We start from the raw sequence: 21968 nt of genomic DNA on the forward strand, positions 1-21968 counted from the left end.
TCAAATAATTAAATATATTTGGTGAATTTTGGGCCATGTTCAAGACGCTTATCTGTTTTGTGCATTCTAGATGATTTTCAAAGGGAAGATCTTAAATCATTCAGCTGATATTTCCCATAGTCGCTTTACCCCAGGCTAAGAAAAGGTAATTTCTTCGGCGCTTTTCCGATTAATCTTCGGAAGGATTTTCCAGATTACCAGGGTGTATGAATCTTTAAATCATTGTCGCGGCAGACTAGCACACTTGAAATTTAAAGGATAGTTCTTACCTTTTCTTAGCCTCTGAATATTCAATGATGGCAAAATAAACGGCACGAACAAAGAAACAAAAGGAACAAAAATGAATAAGTATTTTCTGCAACTGTATGGTTACTATTGAAACTAGATATTTATTAAAATTGATAGGATTTAATGAAGCAAACCTCTAAAACCAAAGCAATGTTATAATAATATGAGGTTGCTACTATTCCAAAAATATTTGTATGTATTATTAGTTATTTAAATTATTTTGGTCTTTAACTGCTATGTGGTCACAGACCATTTTTATATATTGATTCTCAGGGATCATAAATTTGTTTTATCAAATCAGAAAATAAAACGTTTAATAGAAAACCAAAATGGACAGACAGAAGGCAAAAAAATCAAAAGGAAAGATTAATTGATCTAAAAAATTTATTAATGAATGAGGCGACTATGTGCACATTGAAAACACTTGTTATATTACATAATTATACTTGTACACTATTTACAAAACCCACGATACACTTATTCCTTCCGCTCGCTGTAGGCGACATTTTAGCATCATCATCTTAATTTACACACTGTACATAAGTAGTTTGTACAAGTTTATTCTTAAACGTTACATTATATTTATACTAACAACACTAATTTAAAAACAATGGAAATATTGTTGATCATAATACTTATACGGATAATGGTATAAGAATTCTTTTAAATCTCTTAAGAGCTATTTCTTAACCTGATTATATAATCTACAATATAAATAATATAATTAATATATGTATTGAATTTTGTCTATAAGCTAATGACTGGTGCGCGACGCTCAGCCATGGCTAGAGTCCGGGCGACACCGCGATCAACTACGACTTACGCTAGGGCGCGACCGCCTCTACCTTATACACGAGTCTACCGGAGCGCGACAGCGACCCCGCACTATATAACATCGCTACATCGGGCCTCAGTATGTAGGACATTACATACATGTCATTAATACATAAACATGTCAAGACACATCCTTAGATACAACGATTCAACTTACAATACGTAAATTACAATTCCATACAACACTTGATTATTAAACTGGTAAAGTAAAAATACTCGTTACAAAATGCGCTTACAGCGTAGCAATAATAACGTTTCTAAATTAAGAAAATACAATCATTATTACTAGTTTTTCAACAAAATATTTAAAAAAAGTTACATACACCTACTTATATAAAAAATATTTTATCAACAGAGGAAATTTTAAACATATGTACATTTATCAAATGTTTTTTTATTCCCTGCAGTCGGAATCTCAAAATACAAAAATTATACCTAAAAATCTAAACGATTCATTATATAAATTAAAACAAATCACAGTAACAAGGTAATGGTCGACACAAAATTATAAAAAATGTGATGCTGATCGATACTCGTGTCACTCAGTAGATTTGTGCGTACGAGTTTGTACACGCCGCAAGTAAAGAGGTCAACACGATGCAAACTTTTTGTAAGACTAAAAAATAATGCCCGGACTTAGCTGTTTTATTTATTTGCAATGTGATTTGGCCTCATTCCTTCCGCTCCTGCACTAATATTGGTTACGATTCAAGCAAGACACAAAAGCGCCCCAGCGCCATAAAGTGAAACAAAGAAAAATAATAACTTTAGTTAGGAAGACGAATCACGGTGCAAACTTTTTGTAAGACTAAAAAATAATGCCCGGACTTAGCTGTCTTATTTATTTGCAAGGTGATTTGGCCTCATTCCTTCCGCTCCTGCACTAATATATATTCGTTTTGATTCAAGCAAGACACAAAAGCGCCCCAGCGCCATAAAGTGAAACAAAGAAAAATAATAACTTTTGTTAGGAAGACGAATCCTTATGTGATTTTGTAGATGGAGACTGTTCTTAAAAGTTTTTAAGAAGGGTTTTGGACAAAGTCTGAATATTCTTATAATTATAGCTTCACAGAGCAAACATTTTTGTTTCGAAATTAAATATTGTTCGCGAGCTCATATACTGGATTGATAAGATTACTAATTAAAATATTTTCTTTATTTTGAATCGTTGTAAAAATTCACAAGAATGGTGCCAAAATCTTAGTTTCTGTTGTTTGATTTATATGAGGCTGTAACTTAATAGAATTGAATATTCTTGTATAGCTTATGGTTGCTATGTATCGTTACGTATTTCTGTTTTCGTTACGCTTTTCAACTCTCACATTGCCTATAGTTCAAAACACTTGAAAAATCCGTCGAAAATACTAAAATGGGTATATTAAGCTCTACACGGGGGTTTTAGACCGTAAGTTTTAAATATAGACAATGTGGCTACACTGTGAAATTCTGTGGCCAACGGAAATGGGCAAGTCCGTTCCCTTATGCAATGTCAATAATGCCTGCTCAGAAATTGGCTTATTTATTAAGTTTATGAATATAATTAGTTTATTAATATATGTAGTCTTCATAATAGACAGTAGCATATCTGGTAGGCAACATCGACACTGTGGGTAATATCAGAATGATTTAAATTTGTAGGGGTGGGCAAACTGCGTTACACTAACATTATTTCTCTAGTCTACCAATAAATACGATTCCAAATTTTATAATTATTATACAACATACCTAAATACTAAGTTTTTCATAAATATTGAGACTTAATAAGTGCCTTGAACATTTCGAGAGCTCCACCCTGATTAATCCGGATTTGCCCGTAGAATTAAAAAGTTTATGAGACAAATACGCCATTGACGGTGTATCATTAAAATTGAGTTCAACCTGTGACGCTCTGACGTAGATTAAAAGTTAAGCCGTTCATGTATAACTATTAGCACACATACAACAGAGACCATTTATAAAAATATGACACTAATATGAGTAAATGAATCTGTATCGCGATTGTTTTCATGTTCCTAAGAGACTTAACTAAGTATGGAAGAAGTTTGTTACTTTAGTGAATACTTTACACAATTGTGGGCTCCGCCTCAGCGGTTCAGTTAGTAATGGATAATGGAAGCTGAGTTCAAAGCGTTTTGGGAACACCGAGGTAAACAATTTGGTTTGGAAAAATGTCCTGTGATTATTAATTGATTAATATTGGTCTTAAAATTATTATACTGTCAGCTACGTAAATTATATACATGTTAATGGAGAATTATAGAAGACAATCATTTCATAGGACCCACACTCATAAGACTGTATGAAAAAATCTCAGTATATCAAAATAAATTATTTTTGTTTTTAATATAATTCTGTTACTTCTTGTAGACTTAAGGAAAAAATAATTTCTGACCACGAAATAAGTTGCAACCACGTTATTTACAAATATAAATAATTTAAAAGTATGGTAACTTTGTTTTATATTATGGATAAAATTATTGATTATTTAGACACGAATAACTAAGCATTTTTATATTTGCTTATTATTGATATTTAGAATTTCCGTTTTGGAACGTACGTAAGCTACAATAAAGGTAAGTAATTAATATTTACATTTTGTTAACATTTACTCACAATATGTAAACGAAACCTCGTCCTTTAGACCGTGGAGGTTTTTAATTTTATTATGAAGTTATGTGATAATTTCATTGCACACAGACTGAATATCTACATTTTCGTAAAATAATCGTTTTATTTATATTTAAACGATATTCGGTAAATCCCGCATTTTAACATTTTTAAGATTGCAGCTTTTTAAAGTTGTGATGAATAATTTAAAACAAACAAATACTGACATGAATGTGGCCTGATTTTTTATTGCATAACACAATTTTGCACTCTTCGTTTTCCCTAGCCTATGTTTCTGAGAATAATTACAAGTCGGTCGCATTAAGTTTTCTGATTGCTATTATCATTTGTTTTACGGGCACCATTCAAATTCTACTGTAATTAAATGCAATAACTGATCGTGTTAGTAGATTCTTTAAATATGGGTTATGTCTCTTGACAGTCCAATTCTCATAATTGTATTAAAAATATAAAAGTATAAAAAATCAGAATGCTTCTCACATAGTAAACTCGTGCACACAATTTAGAACTTTAAAACTCCGGAGATGCACTTCATTTTGATGTTTTTCTTTGTATAAATAATAAAGCAAAACTAAGCACAGCCTACAACCTAATTCGGTTTTGTGATAGCACAAACATAATTTACTTCTATTTCCCAAACAAGAAAAAACTTGACTTTCCGCTGCACTTGACATTTGATTGATGTCAAGAACGAAAATTATTTATACATAGTTTCCAATAATTGATTTACGATTACCATGTACATTGAATTCGCAATTACTCATTTCAGATAGGTACTAAGCTAATTTAATATTACGAAAATGTGATTTTTAAACATTTAGTTTTATACTAAGCTCATTGATAGGCCGCGGCCAGTATGCTACCTCCGTGCGACCAATACTAAGTTTAGTCCTTGTACTAAGGCACTGTCCAGATCTATACCTTCTTAGGTATTCAATTTAGAAAAAAAAAGTACATTTCATCCATTAGGCCAAATTAATCATTTTAAGTTGCATCACAATAGTTAAATAAACTGAAAACCAGGATCAAAAACTTAGCCAAATAAACAATACATAACAAAAACTAAACCGTAAAAATCTTTTCTATCCATATTCAACATATCCTGCACAGGAAACTGAACTTTAAAAATAAATAGCTTCGGTCGATTTTGAATCGCAAATCTGGACATGACCTTAGAACACTATTTAATATTTTATTTACAATGGGGAAAGAAAATCAGATACTTATGAATAACGGACACGCACTTAAATCTAACACACCATTTCTACGGACAATCAATCTTTGACTATACGATGAGTATTGCCGAATATTGCACAAACAAATTAAACATATTGTGTTCACGTCACTAATAACTTATTACACGTTCAGCATATGCTACGTAATGACTCTGTGGCACCATCAGACTTGTACGAGCATTCAGCGAGTTTCTATTCCAATATTCTATTGCCATCTGTTAATCTGTTCAAATTTGTCATTTTCAGTCTATGAGAAAGTTATAAATATCAGCTGATATTACCAACCGAAATATCCAGCATCACATAGCATACGCTAAACAGTTATTTATAATCAAATAAATATTCCAATCAGTTCATTGAATTTAACTTCAAAATGATACCTTAATTATAATTATTGATAATTGTCAAAATGATATGAATAGGTAATAAGCAATTTATGTTAAAAGGCCGTACGCAATGGACAACCACGCGGTCATGAAACCTCGAATATATTTACATCGTTTTACATTCTATTAGGAAAACAAAATACCAAGATGGAATGCAGCTCTGTGGTACATTGTGCATTTGCCAAGCATCGCTGTACAACAACGCGTACTCGGCAATGCGCCGTGCACAGCAGAACTAAACCCAATTAACTACGCACTATGCGCTTATAGACTTCTAATTAATTCCATACTTGATTTATCTAAGTTACTTGAATTGTAGTACATCTAATACCGTACACACTAACACAAAATTCTAGTCTGTAACATATAGTATCCTATGTCTAGATGCGTGGTCATTCAATCACGGACAGCCTGCGCTAAATTATTACATTCCACTTTATTAGCTATCTCAATTAAGGTATTTTATAGACAATAATATACCCTACTCCTGTTTATACAGCGTCTAAGTTCGGATGGCAACAGCGCTGTACATGTATCCTTATGTAATGGCACACAGCTCTCAAGTAGTTCATCACAAATTCTGCTTATTTTACAGTCAGGTTATTTTATCTGAAAATCTTACTTGTACTTTATATTAGCTAAGTTTTGTGACAAGCTCTTTGTAAAATGAGCAGAACAGAGATGTGAATGTATGCAGTTGTATATGTCGAGTGTGAATGTTGGTGTTCCGTTGGTTGTTGCAGGAAACATGTCAAATATATCAGTATTAATGCCCGTTCGTATGCAGTAACTTTTGTAATCAATCTTTGGTTAAATTCAAACCATGATCTGATTGAATATTATTGTAATTATACGCCACCGCGCCGGTGGTGGTTCTTTTTTATCGGTGACTTTTTAATTACTTATATTATTAGGGTGAGGTCCTGCGTGAGCGGGAGACAAGTAATTCGATAAGAGTGAGTATAGAAGATTGAATGCGTTTGGCTAGTCACAGAAAATGCTAGCTAGCGTGTGTGGCAGTCTGCGAGTTATAGGCTGCGGCCTGAGTGCCGCTCGGGAAAGCTTGGTGTGTACCTACCGGAGCTTGGTGAAGCGTGTGCCACTGTGTTTCGCCTCGAGTGACACAGAACTCTAATATACATATAAATCGACTGTCGTCTTGTATAAATGCTATGCACACGGTAACATAGTATGTGATGAGTTAAGTGATTGTGAAGCGTTCAGAATTAAACATACGTAACTTATTTTCAAAAATTACACAATTAATTCATGAAAATTAATGAGATTCCATATGAGGCACAAAGTAAAACAGTAACTTTAACAAAAATATATATGCTATACTATAATAAAGATTTACTTGTGCACAGCATAATGCACAATTTATATAACCTTAGAATAACTTTAAGTTAATCATTGAGCTTTCCTTTTATACAAATAAATAATATATGTAATATAATAATAATAAACTACATCATGATAGAGATATTATTGTTTAAAAAATATACAGACAATATCAGTTTTAGTTTAACTATACAGGAGATTTTAACTTGTTCTATTGAAACACAGTTCTAGTCCTTGCCCTTAGTTTTTTTAGCCTTAGATCCCGCACTGTTATTGTTAGGCTGTTTGACTAACTTGTTACGCGACGAGTTAGGTTTGTCCTTAGAAGGGAGCGAGCGCGGAGCGGCGGCGGCGCGCGACTTGTATCACCTCACTTCACAGTGTTTATTGTTGTTGACGGGCAGCGCACGCTCCGCGCTCTCGGGCTCCTTCATCACATAGCCTTCCGAGCTGCGCGCGAGTTTTAACCGGATGGGCGTCACCTTGTCGGTTCGCACCTTGCGCATGGCGGACGACGCCTCGGAGTAGGAGGGCGGGTCGATGGCCAGCGGGTCTGGCGCCGACGGGTCGTACTCGAACGGGTCGATGGCCGGCTCCGCCACGGCGGGGGGCGCGGCGGGGGCGGCGCTCGTCGACGGCCCTGCCGCCGCGGCCTCGCCCAACTCCTCCTCCTTCGTGCGCTTTATTTTTATAATCAACTTTGTAGCACTGTCACTTTCACTGTTCACCACTTGAAGTTTTTCAGCTTTTTTGTCCTTTTTCTTTTTACGTTTCTCACTCTTTTCGCCCTTGGGCTTGGTCTTAGTTGTTTTCTCGTCTTCCTCAAAGTCCGCCATCACCATTCGACGGTACTTCATGCTTTCGCGTCGCAAGTCTTCCAAGCTCGGTTTGTTCGCAATGATTCGCTTCTTAGGCGGTCGGTAGATGGTGGTGCCGGCGGGCTCGTCGGCGGGCGGAGCCGCGGGTGCCGGCACCTGCTGCACCGTGTTGTTGCCTATCTTTATCTTCAGTTTAGGAGCGACCGGTGACGTCGCATTCGCCCTGTTCGGCTTAGTAGACGTGCGACCGCGGCGCTTGTGCGCCTGTTGTCCCGAAGTGCCAGCTATCGAGGACAATTTCACATCATCTGAGGGATCAACATCGACATTCATGCTCACTTCTAGATGTCGCAACTCTCTGGAGAGGCCGCTGGTAGTTTTGCGTTTAGTTTTCTTTTCTACGGGACTGTCAGTAATTTTGTAGTCCTCTCGAGTGGGTATGCTAGTCATAGAGGCGACGGCTTTAGGGATGGTGATGACGGCGCGGGTGAGCGGCGAGGGCACGGCGGGCGGCGGCACCGCGCCCACCGTGGCGGGGTGCGTGGGGTCGTCCATGTTCATGTCCTGCGTCCAGTACTGGCGCAGCAGCTCCTTCTTGCGCATGCGGCGCAGGTTGGTGGAGCCCGACATGGAGGAGGCGGCGGCGGCGGCCGGCGTCATGGTGCTGGTGCCGGGCTCGTGCGCAGGCGCGGGCGGCGGCGGCGCCACCGGCTGCGACGAGCTCGCCGAATAGTTCGCGTCCAAGAATGGCCCTTTGATCTTTACCTTCAGTTGGTTTCTCGAATCTGATAGTGATACTTTAGGTAGCTGGGGAACGTATGTCTGTTTCGGGGGCTCTGCAGGCTCCGCTGGCTGCTGCGATGGGGAACCTGTCTGTGGATTACTTGCCATTAGTGCGGTATGAAGTTGTTTCTCAACTTCTTCGTCTATCTCAGTTAAATGCTGTTCGGCGGTGCCGCTAGCAAACGCTAGCAAATGGTAATCGTTTTCTGCGGCGGGCGCAGGGTTCTCGAAAGGTTGATATGTGCGCATATCGACCGGGCCGGGCAAGACGGGTGCCACTTGCGAGAAGCCCGGGCCACGTTCCGCGCACGCGGGGGACGAGTTCGTGTCCGCGGGTTCAGGCGAGGGAGGTTTGATGTCTTTAGTGTCGGACGGCGGAGCGCGTTTGCTTGGAGGAGGAGTGAGGACGCGAGGAGATTGAGACGCATCTTTGTATGAATGTTCAGACTTCCTATCATCTCGAATATCGATAGATTTTCGCTTGTCGCGAAGAGCTTTTAAGTCGACACCATCATTCGCGATTTCTTCATCAAAGTCATAAACTGTGCCGACAAGCTTGCTTTGTATGGAATTACCCATGTAGTCGACGGAGAACCCTTGGCCGCGGCTCTTGGACCGTCCGCGACCTCTTTGGCTTCTGTTGCTGCGATTGCTCGGTCGCTTGGTTCCTTTAGGAGCATCACTTTGCTTAGGCGAGATACCGGGGCTCTTGCCCGGTGACTTGCCAGGGAACTTGGTTGTCGGTTTGCTCAGTTTTGGTGGAGATTTAGATTCCTGCGGATGTAAGCTGGTCATAGTTTCATTACTATCGTTTGACATCTTCGTTGGCGCTCTATTACTATTGGTTTCATAGGAATCGACGCTCACGCTCGGGCTGGACACAACGTGAATGAATTTATCGCTGCCGGTCACGTCAATTTCATCTCGAGGCGAATCGGGAGGTTTCGGCGTAGGGGGAGCGATCATTGCTGTAGTGAGCGCCATGTTCTGTGATGAAGATGTGAACGCAGCGCTGTAGAAGGTAGACTTGAGCGGGGGCGGGGCTGCCGAGTAGGGCATGGTGCCATAGAGGCCGGGCCCGGGCGACGGCAGCGGCAGCGGCGGCCCGCCCGCGAACAGAGGCAACGAGCTCAGGAACGGCGAAGCTTCGGGCGGGTACGTCGTGTACTGGTTCAGCGGCATCGACGGTTCCACGGGACGCGAATATGCCGGGATAGGTGGATACGTATCTATTGCAGGCATCACATTACCTGGACGTAGATCACTTGAATTCAAACGGGATTTTCGTGCATTCTTATGAGAGCTCACGGACGCTTCAGAGTTAGTGCTAGATGCAGACGATCTTCGCGTAGTTATCTTACTCTCGCGCCATTTTTCTTGGCTTACGTACTGCGGTGAAGATATCGTGGCACAATCTGAATGTATCATTTCATTGTTGTCATAGTTTTGGTTGTCATGTACTAGTTCTACGTCATTGCTGTGTACAGAATGGTCGACCACGGACAAAGATTGGGAATCGTCACTTTGCTTAGATATTGAAATAGCGTCTCCGACTTCAGATACGGACTGGACATCTGATTGCACAGTTATGGGTTCTTTGACATCATCGGCGTATGTGCTTGAGTGATCGTATTTCCTGTCATTGGCAGACTGACTCTGTGTGTCCAGCTGTGACACAGATACCGGCACGTTCGACCACTTCTCGTTGCTCGTCATGGCGATGGGCTGGAACTCTTTAGCATCCATCGCAGTATCTCCTGAAGGCAAATCTCTATCTATTGAGGACCCTCTTCGCGGTACATGGTTGGTGGTCTGTCGCGATTCTTTTGGAGGCGATCGCTCGACTGGTCTTTCAGTAGGAGTGTGCTTCTTTGGAGGCGAACTATTATTATCTTCAGCCTTAACCAAGTTACAAGCAGCAGTGACATCATTGTCTTTATGATCACTGTCATCAGGCACAAGTATCGGTTCCTCTTGATCAGGGTTCTCGGGCGGCACCTTCTTTGTGCTCAGCCTTATCCGAAGCCTGTCTACTAGGTTAAGAGTTTCCTGCACACCTTGCTTAGAATCCTCTTTGAAGAAGAATTCTGGGTACGTCGCAAAAGGTTTAATGATATCATCGTGGTTAAATCCATCGTCAACAGCCATCATTTCGAAGTCGAGGAACTCGTTGTCTTTTGACTGAGGCGAGAATATGGATCTGTTTGGATATGGGTTTACGGCCGATGGTATTTTAGCACTCTTGGAAATTTCTACTCCTTGAACGTGACTAGCATCCTGCGTTATAAACTTCTTTTCTGCAGAACGCTTCCTCATATTCCTAGCCACGTTCTCAACCTCCATGTGTTCAATACTCATTGTTCTCGCGTCCATCGGCGTCTTCGGTGATTTAATCATGGTATTTTCATTGAGGTTAGCTTGTATCTTAGCCATCATTTTAACACTGCTCTTATCGGCGTAATCAGAATCCATGGATTTGTCATCTATGTATTTCTCATTGCCACCCGGCTTTTCTACTTGCGGCGGAATAGCATTTGGACTGGGCGCTTTTGGCAACCAATGCTTATCATTGTCATGGTAATCTGTGTTGATGTGGATAGGACTCTTCTTGTCAATAATTTCCATTGGCGGTATCTCTATTTCAATCCTTGGTTGCGTTGTCTTCTTTTTAGTGGGCGACACAGCCGGTTTGTCGGACCCAGCGACACTATGTGCCACGCTCATACGCCTATCTTTCTTGGCCGGCTCTCGAGTCTCATTAGAAATAGAGCGGTCTTTAGGCGCTGTGTCCTTAACACTCATTCGCCTGTTCATCAATGACTTATGTTTGGGCTCAGCACTCTTCTTCGGACTGACTTTCTGTAATGGCGGTACTTCAATTTCAATAGTCTTGTTGACCTTCTCCCTGTCGTCATTAGACTCGCTTCGCCTCTTTAGCTTGTTAGTTTTAGACTTAGCATAATTCTTGGGTGTCTCAACCACTGGCTCCTCTTTAATCTCCTCCTTGAGTTCCACTTTGACCTCTTCCTTCACCTCCGTGTCCTCTTTCCGTTCCGCAGATGGAAGTTCACTGGACTGGCTGCCCTCTTTGGGTGTTTTATTGGGTGTAGCGGTAAGGGCTTCGTCTTTAGATGGTTTTCTAGGTCGGGCATCAGACTTATTAGGCATATTTCCGCCTGAAGTAGTGCTTCTGGTCCGAGCACGTGTGGCAGCGCGCGCATCACTGGGTCGGCTAGGTTCCTCTCCTTCAGGAGTCGGTGATGGTACCCTACACTCGGACCGCCGTTCGGAAGTTTTAAGCTTCTTATCTGGCGGCGCCTTGCGTGGGGAGGCATCAGTGGACTCGCTCTTGCCTTTTCTCCTTCGTCGAGGCCTTTTGGGGTAGGGGCTTCCTGAGCGGGATCGGTCGGACACTTTAGAGCTGTCAGAATCACTCGAGGCACTAGTGGAAGACAATGGTTTTGACACCCTGTCGAGAAAGGGCAAGTCCACTGTAGGTCTAGAGCCAGGAGGTGAGAACATTGACGGCTGGCGTGTCGTGGCCGGTTTGATCGCGCGTGCCTTAGCGGTGGGCTTGATCATTGATTTTTCAGGTTCTTCCTCAGAACTGGATGAAGATGAATAGCTGCTGCTGCTTGAGTTTGAAGACGAACTAGAGCTTTCCTTCTGAGCGGGTTTCGAAGTTTTGGCCTCTTCCTTCTCTTTCTTAGGCGATAATTTTGGCTCAGATTTATCTGCATCTTTCTTTTTCTCTGTTTCGTTGTCGGGTACTGGTGCCTTCGTACCCAGTCCACTCTTGATATGAGCGGCTGCTTTCTTCGCTGCCTGTCTTTGAGGTACATAAGCAATGGGTTCCTTCTCTGTCTCCTTACATTTCTTTTTGTTAACTTTTGAAGAATGAGCGTCTTTTATTTCTTTGCCTTTACCAGTTGATTTAGCCTTTTCACTTGGTTTTGCCACTGGTTTCGGTTTGGTGTCATCACCGCTTGTTGATTGTTTTATTTCTCGTTGTTCAGGAACTGTTTCATCCTTTTTGACAACAGTGGTCGAGCGCATGTTTTCGGAAGCTTTCTTAGCTGCCTGCCGCTGTGGAACAATGAGATCTGTCGGGTGATCCTTCTGTTTGGAGAATTTGATGTTCTCTTTATTTTTAGCTTCATCATCCGATTCTGTTTTAATCTTTTGCGGTAATGGCATCTTTTTGTCTTTGTTAGAAGGCTTTCTGCCTCTCTTCCTCGGACCAGGCTTGTCCTCTTCCGGACTTGTAGTTGCTTTCTTCTCGGGTTGAGTTGGAATAAATTCTTTCATAGCAGCCTTAGTCCTTGGCAGAGATTGTTGAGAATCATTACCACTTGGTGATTTTTCCACCTTGACTTTGTCCGGTTTTTCTTTTTCAGTTTTAACCTTATCTGACTTGACTTTATCGGCTTTGTCGGACTTGTTGTCCTCGCTGCTGTCTGAGTATATGTCGATAGGGAACTTGCTGTTTCTCATAGTAGGTCTTATCGGCATTAGGTCATCGCTGTCTGTTCCGGATTGACCCATCTTCCCAGCCGTCATTTCTTTCTCCATTTGCTGTAGCGTTTTACTGCGAGATCGATCTTTCTTCAATCTGGAATTCAAAGATTCATCGTCACTGCTGCTCTCAATTAGTGGTTTAGACTGTGGTACCTTCTTCTTCTTCCTTTCAGTCTTCTTAGGAGATCTCTTGCCTTTGCCCTTAGGAGATACCTTTTTCTTTGGTGATGTTCCAGCTCTCCTTCCTTCGTCATCTGTACTAGAACCAACTTTGGTTCGGAACCTACTGGATCGCGCCATCTCCGGCGCACTCTCCTCGCTGGACAGTCCACTATACATACTGCCACTACGTCGCGATCCATTTACGTAATGTTTCTTGTACGGATTTGATGACTTCGAACCTTTGACTAACCCATTGCGATCTTTCTTTTTCTCGTCGCCTGATTCTGGTGGCGCGATGCGGGCTAGCAACTCTTCGAAATCATTCTTATGATCAGGTGCATTGTCGTGAGAGTATAGTTTGTCATATATTGAAGGTCCGTGATTAGCCTCAATGATGGCTGACAGCTCTTGCTGGGGGATGTCGCCAGCTGCAGATAGCACAGCCACTTGTTTGTGAAACGTTTGTTCCCTCATACGGAAGAATGAGCGAGAGAGCTTTTCCCTTCTGCTCACCATGTAGCAGAGATTCCGTACCCGCTCCAGGTCCTGCCTCAGCTGCACGAACATCTTGAGCTTGTCGATGTCAGCCTGCTCCTGCCTGTGAGTCAGCACCTCGGTGTCGTCCGACTTGGGTGGCAACAAGGGACGATTGTGCCCTGCTCGCCTCTTTAGCTTCCAATAGTTGTAAATGTAATTAATAGCGTCCTGATCAACGTCAAGGAGATGTGTACTTATATCCTTGACACTTACGTGTTTATCGAATTCCCTCTCAATCTCATGCAAGCGAGCGGCTCGAGCTTGCGTCTTCTCCTCCGACGTCATATCTTTCCTACGCTTTCGTTTTACCTCATCCTCCTCCTCGCCTGAACCCGGACACTTTTCTTTCTTAGAATTAACACTATGCTTTTGGCAATAGGAACGTAATTTAACACCGTCGTCGGCGTTTTCGTCTTCGATAATTGCCCGCATTTCAAGCCCGTGCTTGAATGCGCAGGTTACGTGGTAAGCAGTTTTACACGTCTTTACCGAACACTGAATGCAAGCGCCCTTGCGATTACGACACAATACACAAACGAGGGACCATCGGGAGGGTGGAATGGAAGATATTTTGGTGATCGGTTCCATAATCTCCGCGCAGCCGATGGAGACCTCGGGGATCCATAGCACACAGCTGACGTGCGCCCACTTGTGCCCGGAGGGCGTGCACTTCATGGCGCCGCCGTGGTTGGGGCACAGCACGCAGCTGGGCCGCACGCCGTCGCCGCACGGCCTGCACAGCCACTGACCTGAAAACATTGAGTCACTATTAGATACCCTCTTCTTTACTACATTAAACGACAAAATTACATGAGAAGCTAATAAGTTACTATCGAAATAACATAAAAACTAGAAGAATTAAAATAATAATTAGCAATTTACTACATGTAAATATTTCCTTTTCAATCAAGAACGCTCGCATTAGAAAAATAGCAGCTCGTCGCATCGATAACTTAAACATCAGCAAATTGCAACTTTTGTTGAAAACTTATTGACAAAGCTCTGCACATAGCTGTGGTGATGAGTTAGATTAATTTATTTCGAGAATACTAATTAAACACAAAATAACAACAATAAATTATACATATTTTAGGATACTGTCTTAAAAACTGGTTATGGTTGATAAAAGATAAAAAGTAATTATTCAAAGTAGGCTGAAAATCAGCACTTTTAAAGGTCAAAAGATGGCCCCAAACGCCCGCCCTTCACCACTTCCTATGTGTTTTTGCTGGGAAGAAGAAGTCGTCAAACAAACGTCCCCAGCAACACAATTCTGTCTGTATGGTTTGTAGAACCGTATACAAAATATTAAAAACATACAAAATTATTTACATACATTTTGCAATAAAGAAAAAAAATATATTTTATCATGTTGGCTAGTATACACCTTACCATACATATTACTCAAGCAGCTACAAAAAAATGTGTAAAAAAATAAAGAGAGAACAAAAAAATATACAAATAATTTTGTTGATTACAGAATTAATGAGCTTTCTGTCATTAATTTGGAAATGGCTATTAGGGCTCACTTTCTTTTCTAATACGACGATACCAATGTACCTAAATAATGTTCAGTCATTAAAAAGTACATAAAATCCACTTACCGTCCGGGATAACGGTGATGCCGTAACAGGCCTGATGCACGCAAATATTGCAAGAATCGCAGAACACCATTTCATTGCCATCCTCCGAGTCGGGGGACCGACAAACGTCACAGATGACATTCTCATCGTACTCGATACCGAGGCCCTCCTCAGACTTCACAATTGCCTGGATTTTATCCCAGCTACGAATCTATAAATACAACGTATTTTATGTTTATTTTGTTTTTTATTTTTGATTTGTTTTTGGTCGTAAGAACGTGGGTTACGTTTGAAGTTGTTGGTTTAATTTACGGTTTATATTTTTATTCGAATTACTGAAACGTTTTTTTTTTTTATCACTTTTTACTTAAAGTCTTAAAACTGTTTTCTTTTAATTAAAAAATCATGGAGTGCAATTGCCTATTTCGACAATAACTTTCAACAGCTGAGATGACGATCAATGAACTTCATCCTTCGGCAAGCAAACCCCGAGAAAGCTTAATCGTCACTAAGCAAAAGTCGCGACTTCGCCGCAAGTCCACATATGCAGAAACTACGCGAAATCTTTATTTGCAATGCAAGAGTAGGGAGATCACGTTTTAATGAATAAAAGCTAGTCTTGTATTCACCCCATAAAAAATTTAAAACCGGGTGGTGACAAAAACAGTCTACACTTGGGAATTGGACAAATGCATCTTTAGTTCTCCGGCCTTATTGTGAAAAATAAACGCTTCATTGATTGAAAATAAAAGCGTAAGCAAGTCACTCTAGTTCAATACTGTCGTTACCATCTGATGCTTATTTTTAAATTGCTTGCATCTGAACTTTCATCTAAGTTGCCATTCAATATTATTAAAAAAAAAATGTTAGCTTATTACATTTTCTAGAAATAGCACCTTTTCCGTCTATTTGCAATCAAAAGTTATTTCCTAGAAATATTAAAAACTCAAAGCTAATAGAAGTCTATGTTTTCATTGCCAGCTGTGAATGCAGCAAGCATAAAAATCTCTAATAGTATTGGAATTGAGTTACTTGGGCAGGATGAAATTCGTAGAGCTTTCCTGATATTTGTTACGTCACTCGTCATGAATATATGATAGGTAGCCCACGCTATGACTTTGACATTTCGTTCTCATCGATCGACAATCTGATTGACGGAAAATACGTTGCAATTACTGAAAATATTTCAATTTTTCAAATGTTCTTACTGCCATTTGTATCGAGTTTGACACGAACATAAGGCAAGACGTTAAGGGCAATATAATTATCATTGAGTTAGAAAGGCTTTTACTTGTCTAACGTCTAAATTATATATCAAGTGCAACGTCAAGTCAAAGGTCTTATGAAGAAAAGCCCGTTGGGAACTCCAAGGATACTTATAATGAAGGCTACAAACATTCCAGGGGCCAATTTAATTGACCTTTACATGTCGTATATCTTTTTTTATGGTTGGCCACGTATACCCAGCAGGTAAAGAACGGCATTCCCTACTTGAAGAAAGTCTATGTTTTTCGATAAATGCAACATGGGAGTCTTCTAGTCAAGATTGAATGAATAGGTTACTTCTAGGCGAGTGGGTCATCTTCGACCACATCGACGCTAAACATCAGGTGAGATAAACGCGTGTCTATCTTCAATAACAATTAGAAATGATATTGTTAAAGGTCGTTTGAAGATAACTTGTTTAAATACTTATATAGAGTAGAGTACAAACAGTAAAAGGTATAACGAATTAGTAGTACAGATTAAGTGATAAAAAAAATAAAGCAACCAGACATTTTTAATGTAAGGTCTTTCTATTTTATCGTAAGATGAACTACGTGCCCCATCCGATTTTTTACGTATATGTGATCAGTGATCACAGATCTGTCCATTTCGAGGAATTCTGTACTTCATATGTGTACACAGAAGGGGTATGCGTTAAACAACAAAGGAAGCAACCAAGTGTATGTATGGCGCATGTGGTTAGACCACGCGGCGGTTGTCGAAGTACTGAACAAGTAACTATGTGGCGATGGAAGCCAACTTAATTAGGTACAAGATCTACTGTTTACTGGATGTGCTCCTTGTGTGATCTCAGCATGGCTAATGTAAGGGGGTAAGGACACGAAAGATCCATTGGTTGATCATCTCTGCTCTGCATGCAGGGCTCCTAATTTTTTAAATTAGTGTCCAAAATTTATAAACTTTAAAAAACGTCTGTCTTGAGTAAAAACTTCAAATGAACACATAATCGAAGTCCTGGACAAAAAAAGGTGGAAACTCTTATTTCTATGAATTAAAAACTTCTGTTATCGTAAGTCATCTGTGTCATTCAAGTTGATTTTAAGCTTGCTTATTTTATGCGACGGGTAAAGTTGAGCTTATTCACCATTGCTCTTTATTGTACGAACAACCGAATGAAAGCATTTCACATTGAAATCTTAATCTGTCTTTGCGGATCTTTTTTCTGACAAAAAATCATTCCGGTCAGACCAGAACTCATTTTTTTGTATTTAAATAAAGTAACGGTAACTGCGACAAACTTTACAAAGTAAGCAAGGTACCGTCCATTGAACAAAACAAAAACATGAATATTGAAAACACAACGATTGAATATTTTCTGAAGTGGAAATACCTCAGAAAACTGTATAGAACAAATAGCGAGTACGAATTCCAGTAAAAGACATTTGTAGACAAAACAATTCTTTATAATTACGATTAAAATCTCTATTATTAGCAAACAAAGCTACGAAAGTGTTATTTACTCTCGCAACAAGTATAGATGCATATTTTTCTCGTCGAGACGAAAATATTAGCTATTGATGCCAGCGATGGCCCGTCAATACTTTCGAAGGCTACTTAAAGTTGGCGTCGTCTCTTTTTACGGCAAGCGTGCATCTCTGAAAATGCTCAGAACAATGCATTTTGTCTTTGAAAATTCAAACATCTTTTCCATTAGACCTACTTAGTTTGTGGGTCTTCTTACATTGTCTTTTAGACAATTATAACTTAATGTTACAAGCTTTTTATCGTCCCACTGCTGGGCACAGGCCTCCTCTCACACGGAGAAGAATTGAGCATTAATCACCACGCTTGCTCAATGCGGGTTGGTGAGACAATTATAACTACTAAAGTATAAATGTTTTAAAAGACATTTTCTTTCTCATGAAATCTCATTATTTTTACCACACAAACTTAGGTCCAAGTTCACGGACAACTTAAACGCCAGTTTTCATAAAACAACCGGTTTCTACGAATTTTCACGTTCAAGTTTCAAAGTAAACAGTTTTTAAAAAATGGACGTTTATACTGTTTGTGAACTTGCGCCTTAAAGGTGAAATAGTACCACAATGGTAAGGTCATTATATAAAGGAATAAAGAGTATTTTGAGAGGAAGCATGTAACATGTCCTTGTTCAAAAAGAAGTCCTAGTACGAGTTAAACAGGTTAAAACCAAAACTGAATAACACAGCTACCGATTCAAAAATACATATTCGCGAATCTGAACATTGCGGGATTCTTATGTAGAATCCCTTTCAAAAGTACCGGTACGGAAAGCCCCCTTTCGTCAATTGTTCGTTTACACACGTGGTTTATAATAACAAATATCTGGTTGTTCGGGTCACAGGTCACACGAGGGAATCGCGACACAATGGTGACAGACCTTCACCTTGCACCGCGAGCTCAGACCTACGCTGACATTCACGTACGAGTATGCAGTACGCTCGGGTACACTTGCATACGATCCAACGGTGCTACATTTTAAAGTAGAAATGTAGACTTCTTTGCACTGAGCTCTGGTATCGATAATCAATATGCTTAGCGATATACTTTCAAAGGTAACAGATTGAACCAGCGACAAGCAAATTCCTTGTATTTGACATAACGTTGATTTTGCAACAGTTTGATCGAAGCGTGAGACACGATTTCTTCCACCTTTGTTCTGTCTCTTTATTTAAAGTACATAAATGGCAAGTTATTAGATAATCAAATCAAACAAAATAACCAAACGATAAAGATTAAATAAAGGTAAGCAATTACAACTAACAAATCCACTTTTCTAGTTAGAATACCGCCGTTATTATTTTTAATGAAGTTCCATGTTTGTAAGAAATATTGCCAAGCTTCAAAGCTTTCTGCCGTGAGCCGTAATTATTTAGCTCAACACTGAAATAGTTTACGAAAACACTAACTAAAATTCTGAAAAAATGCATGTCCAAAAAGTATATTGTTTCAAAGACCTTTGTTAACGTCGAAATGGACCATGCATATAGGAAAATTGGTCAACTGTCACTGTATGTTATAAAAATCTGCGTTGAAAAGTTATTTTCTTTCTAGCAATTATCAAACCCGGAAAAGCTTCCATACACGATGCCTATCGGAGCGTTGACGCTAAATGACAGACTACTGTTAGTGCATTTATTTGGCGTAGGATTTCGACAACCGGTAGTTTCAGCGGAGTATAGAATTCATACGCGCTCTCTAAATTCTAAAAAAAAAACGAAAACTTTTACTGATGGCGATTATAGATATATTAAACTATATGTTAATCTTGTATATCACCAGGCAGTATAAAACAAAGTCGCTTTCTCTGTCCCTATATCCTTATGTATTATGCTTAAATCTTTAAAATTACGCAACGGATTTAGATGCGGTTTATTTAATACCTCTACATAGAGTGATTGAAGAGGAAGGTTTATATTATGTAGAATAACATCCATTACATAGTGGAGAAATACTGTTATTTTTGAGGTTTATTGCACCCGTGGGAAGACGGGGCGGTTCATTAGTTAAACTATAGTTTAAACTTAAACTAGAGTATCTTAAACTCGGCTTTAACATAATACATCATGACACGCATGATCACCTGTGAAATTACCTGCTAGTGCAGGTAATTTTACCTGCTAGTGCAGGTAATTTCACACATTTTGTTTACAGTAAAGAGTGTTAGTGAATCCTACAAATTAGAGACCTTTCAAACAAGCCCTTCAGAGCTCATGTCACCGTGGAGTACTTCCTCGAAATCGAGAACTAACTGGAACTGCACGAGAGTAGCAATGCAGTTTACCAGTGAGGATAACTAGTGATGTAAAATGAATTAAAAACGATTTGTATTTTTTCACTTTATTGAAAAAAAAAACATGAAAAAAAACTTTGCATCGTTGTTTTTTTTTCTAAATTTGTTTTTTTTTCTAGCCTATGTTTTAGTTCAATTTTCAAAATTTCCCTTGTGTTGAGTTAATATCAATGAATGTTGCCAATATTTTTATGAAATTTTGGTACTGTTTTATCAGAAAAGTACAGTAAATTCAAGAATAAACCTAAGACTCTATTATGTAATCTTAAGTATTAATCTTTAACGTTAAATGCCCTAACAATTTTAGAGTTATTATACTCTTGAAAAAAACAAGACCCAGAAAAAAAACTGTTTTTTATCAGGTTTTTTTTTCAAGGTTTTTTTCACATTAGAAAAAACACGGTTTTTTTGCAACACTAAGGATAACTAAATTGACGTTTATTACGTAAGGCTGCCTTTTAAGTTCTGTCGTTTGCTAACTTCGCGCGATTATTAAAAAAATATATATATGCCACTTTTATCTTCCTGAATTTAGAATTTTAAAACAAAAGAATGTTTTTAAATTGGTCGAATAGTTTTATTGTATCGTCCATTCAAACGTGGCAGGTCGGTTGTAAAAATGGAAATGTCTAAAGAAAATTTGCGTGCGATAATTTTCTAGAATTTTAAAAAGGGGTTGTCGCGACTTTAGTGCTTTGAAGAGATTAGTTCTGTATTTAATAATGTAGCACCATGCCTTAGGACCGTAGAAAGCAAATATTTAGGATTTCAATGTGGCCACTCTAGCCTCAGTGACAAGCCACGTGAAGGTCGCCCAAAAAACGCCATGACAGAAGATAATATCGACGTCGTGCGGCAGCTAATTCTCGCAGACCGATATGTAACATACTGTGAAATAGAGGCATCCATGGGCATTTCAGGGACCACTATCCAAAAAATTCTGCACGAAGAACTTGGCGTAAAAAAGTTGATCTCTGGTTGAATACCCCATTTGCTTAGCGACGACCAACAAACAGCCCGAGTAAGTTGGTGTCGCAAAACTCCGCAGCGATTTAACGGAGGAGAGTCAAAGCATGTCTATGATATAGTCAGGGGTGACGAGTCTTGGATATATGCTTGCGATCCATATTCCAAGCAGCAGTCAACTGTCTGGGTCTTCCAAGACGAGCCAAAACCGACCGGAGTCATTCCTTCAAGAATCACTTAAAAAAAAAATGGTTGCCTCGTTTGTGGCAAAGGGTGGCCACCTCGCCACTATTGTACTAGAATATTGCAAAACGGTTACCGCTGACTAGTATACCACTATTTGTTGGCCACAAATCATCACCGAATTTAGAAAAAAAAATTCAAGACGTCGAATGATCCTGCACCATGACAGTGTAAGTTCGCACACCGCCCGCCAAACAAATACGTTTTCGAATTCCAAAAATGTTGAAATTTTGGATTATCCACCTGACAGGCCTTACTTAAGCACTAACTATTTTATTACATTCCCCAAAATTAAGCAAATTCTTCGTGGTCTACCTTTCAGCACACCTGAAGAAGCTGTTGACGCTTGCAAATAGGCCGTTTTGACTACCCCTACTTTGGAATGGAATAAATATTTCAAAAACTTGTTTGAACGTATGCAAAAGTACATGAAATATCCCTAAGTATTCTTAAAAAAACAATAAACAGTAATAAACTATTGGATTGTCTATACTTATTTCAAACGACACAACTTAAAAGGCAGCCCTCGTAAGACCTGCATGTATCGACAATCTGCGTAATTTTCATCGACATATCTGTTACTT

The 21968-nt window shown here is 39.6% G+C and overlaps 1 protein-coding gene across 1 annotated transcript in view; it reads right to left on the bottom strand.

Moving 5' to 3' along the window:
• Nucleotides 1-654: 654 nt before the first annotated feature.
• The window catches only part of LOC124644839 (PHD finger protein rhinoceros-like), a 47417-nt gene continuing 26103 nt past the window's right edge, over nucleotides 655-21968 (bottom strand). Inside the window, exons 4-5 of the mRNA XM_047184447.1 lie at nucleotides 15138-15327; nucleotides 655-14282 (exon numbers count right to left, since the gene is read on the bottom strand). Coding sequence (XP_047040403.1) covers nucleotides 7081-14282; nucleotides 15138-15327 — 7392 coding nt within the window. The 3' untranslated portion in view covers nucleotides 655-7080. The remainder of the gene's footprint in view (nucleotides 14283-15137; nucleotides 15328-21968) is intronic.

Source organism: Helicoverpa zea, chromosome 31 (assembly GCF_022581195.2).
Source record: "Helicoverpa zea isolate HzStark_Cry1AcR chromosome 31, ilHelZeax1.1, whole genome shotgun sequence".
Taxonomy (NCBI): Eukaryota; Metazoa; Arthropoda; class Insecta; order Lepidoptera; family Noctuidae; genus Helicoverpa; species Helicoverpa zea.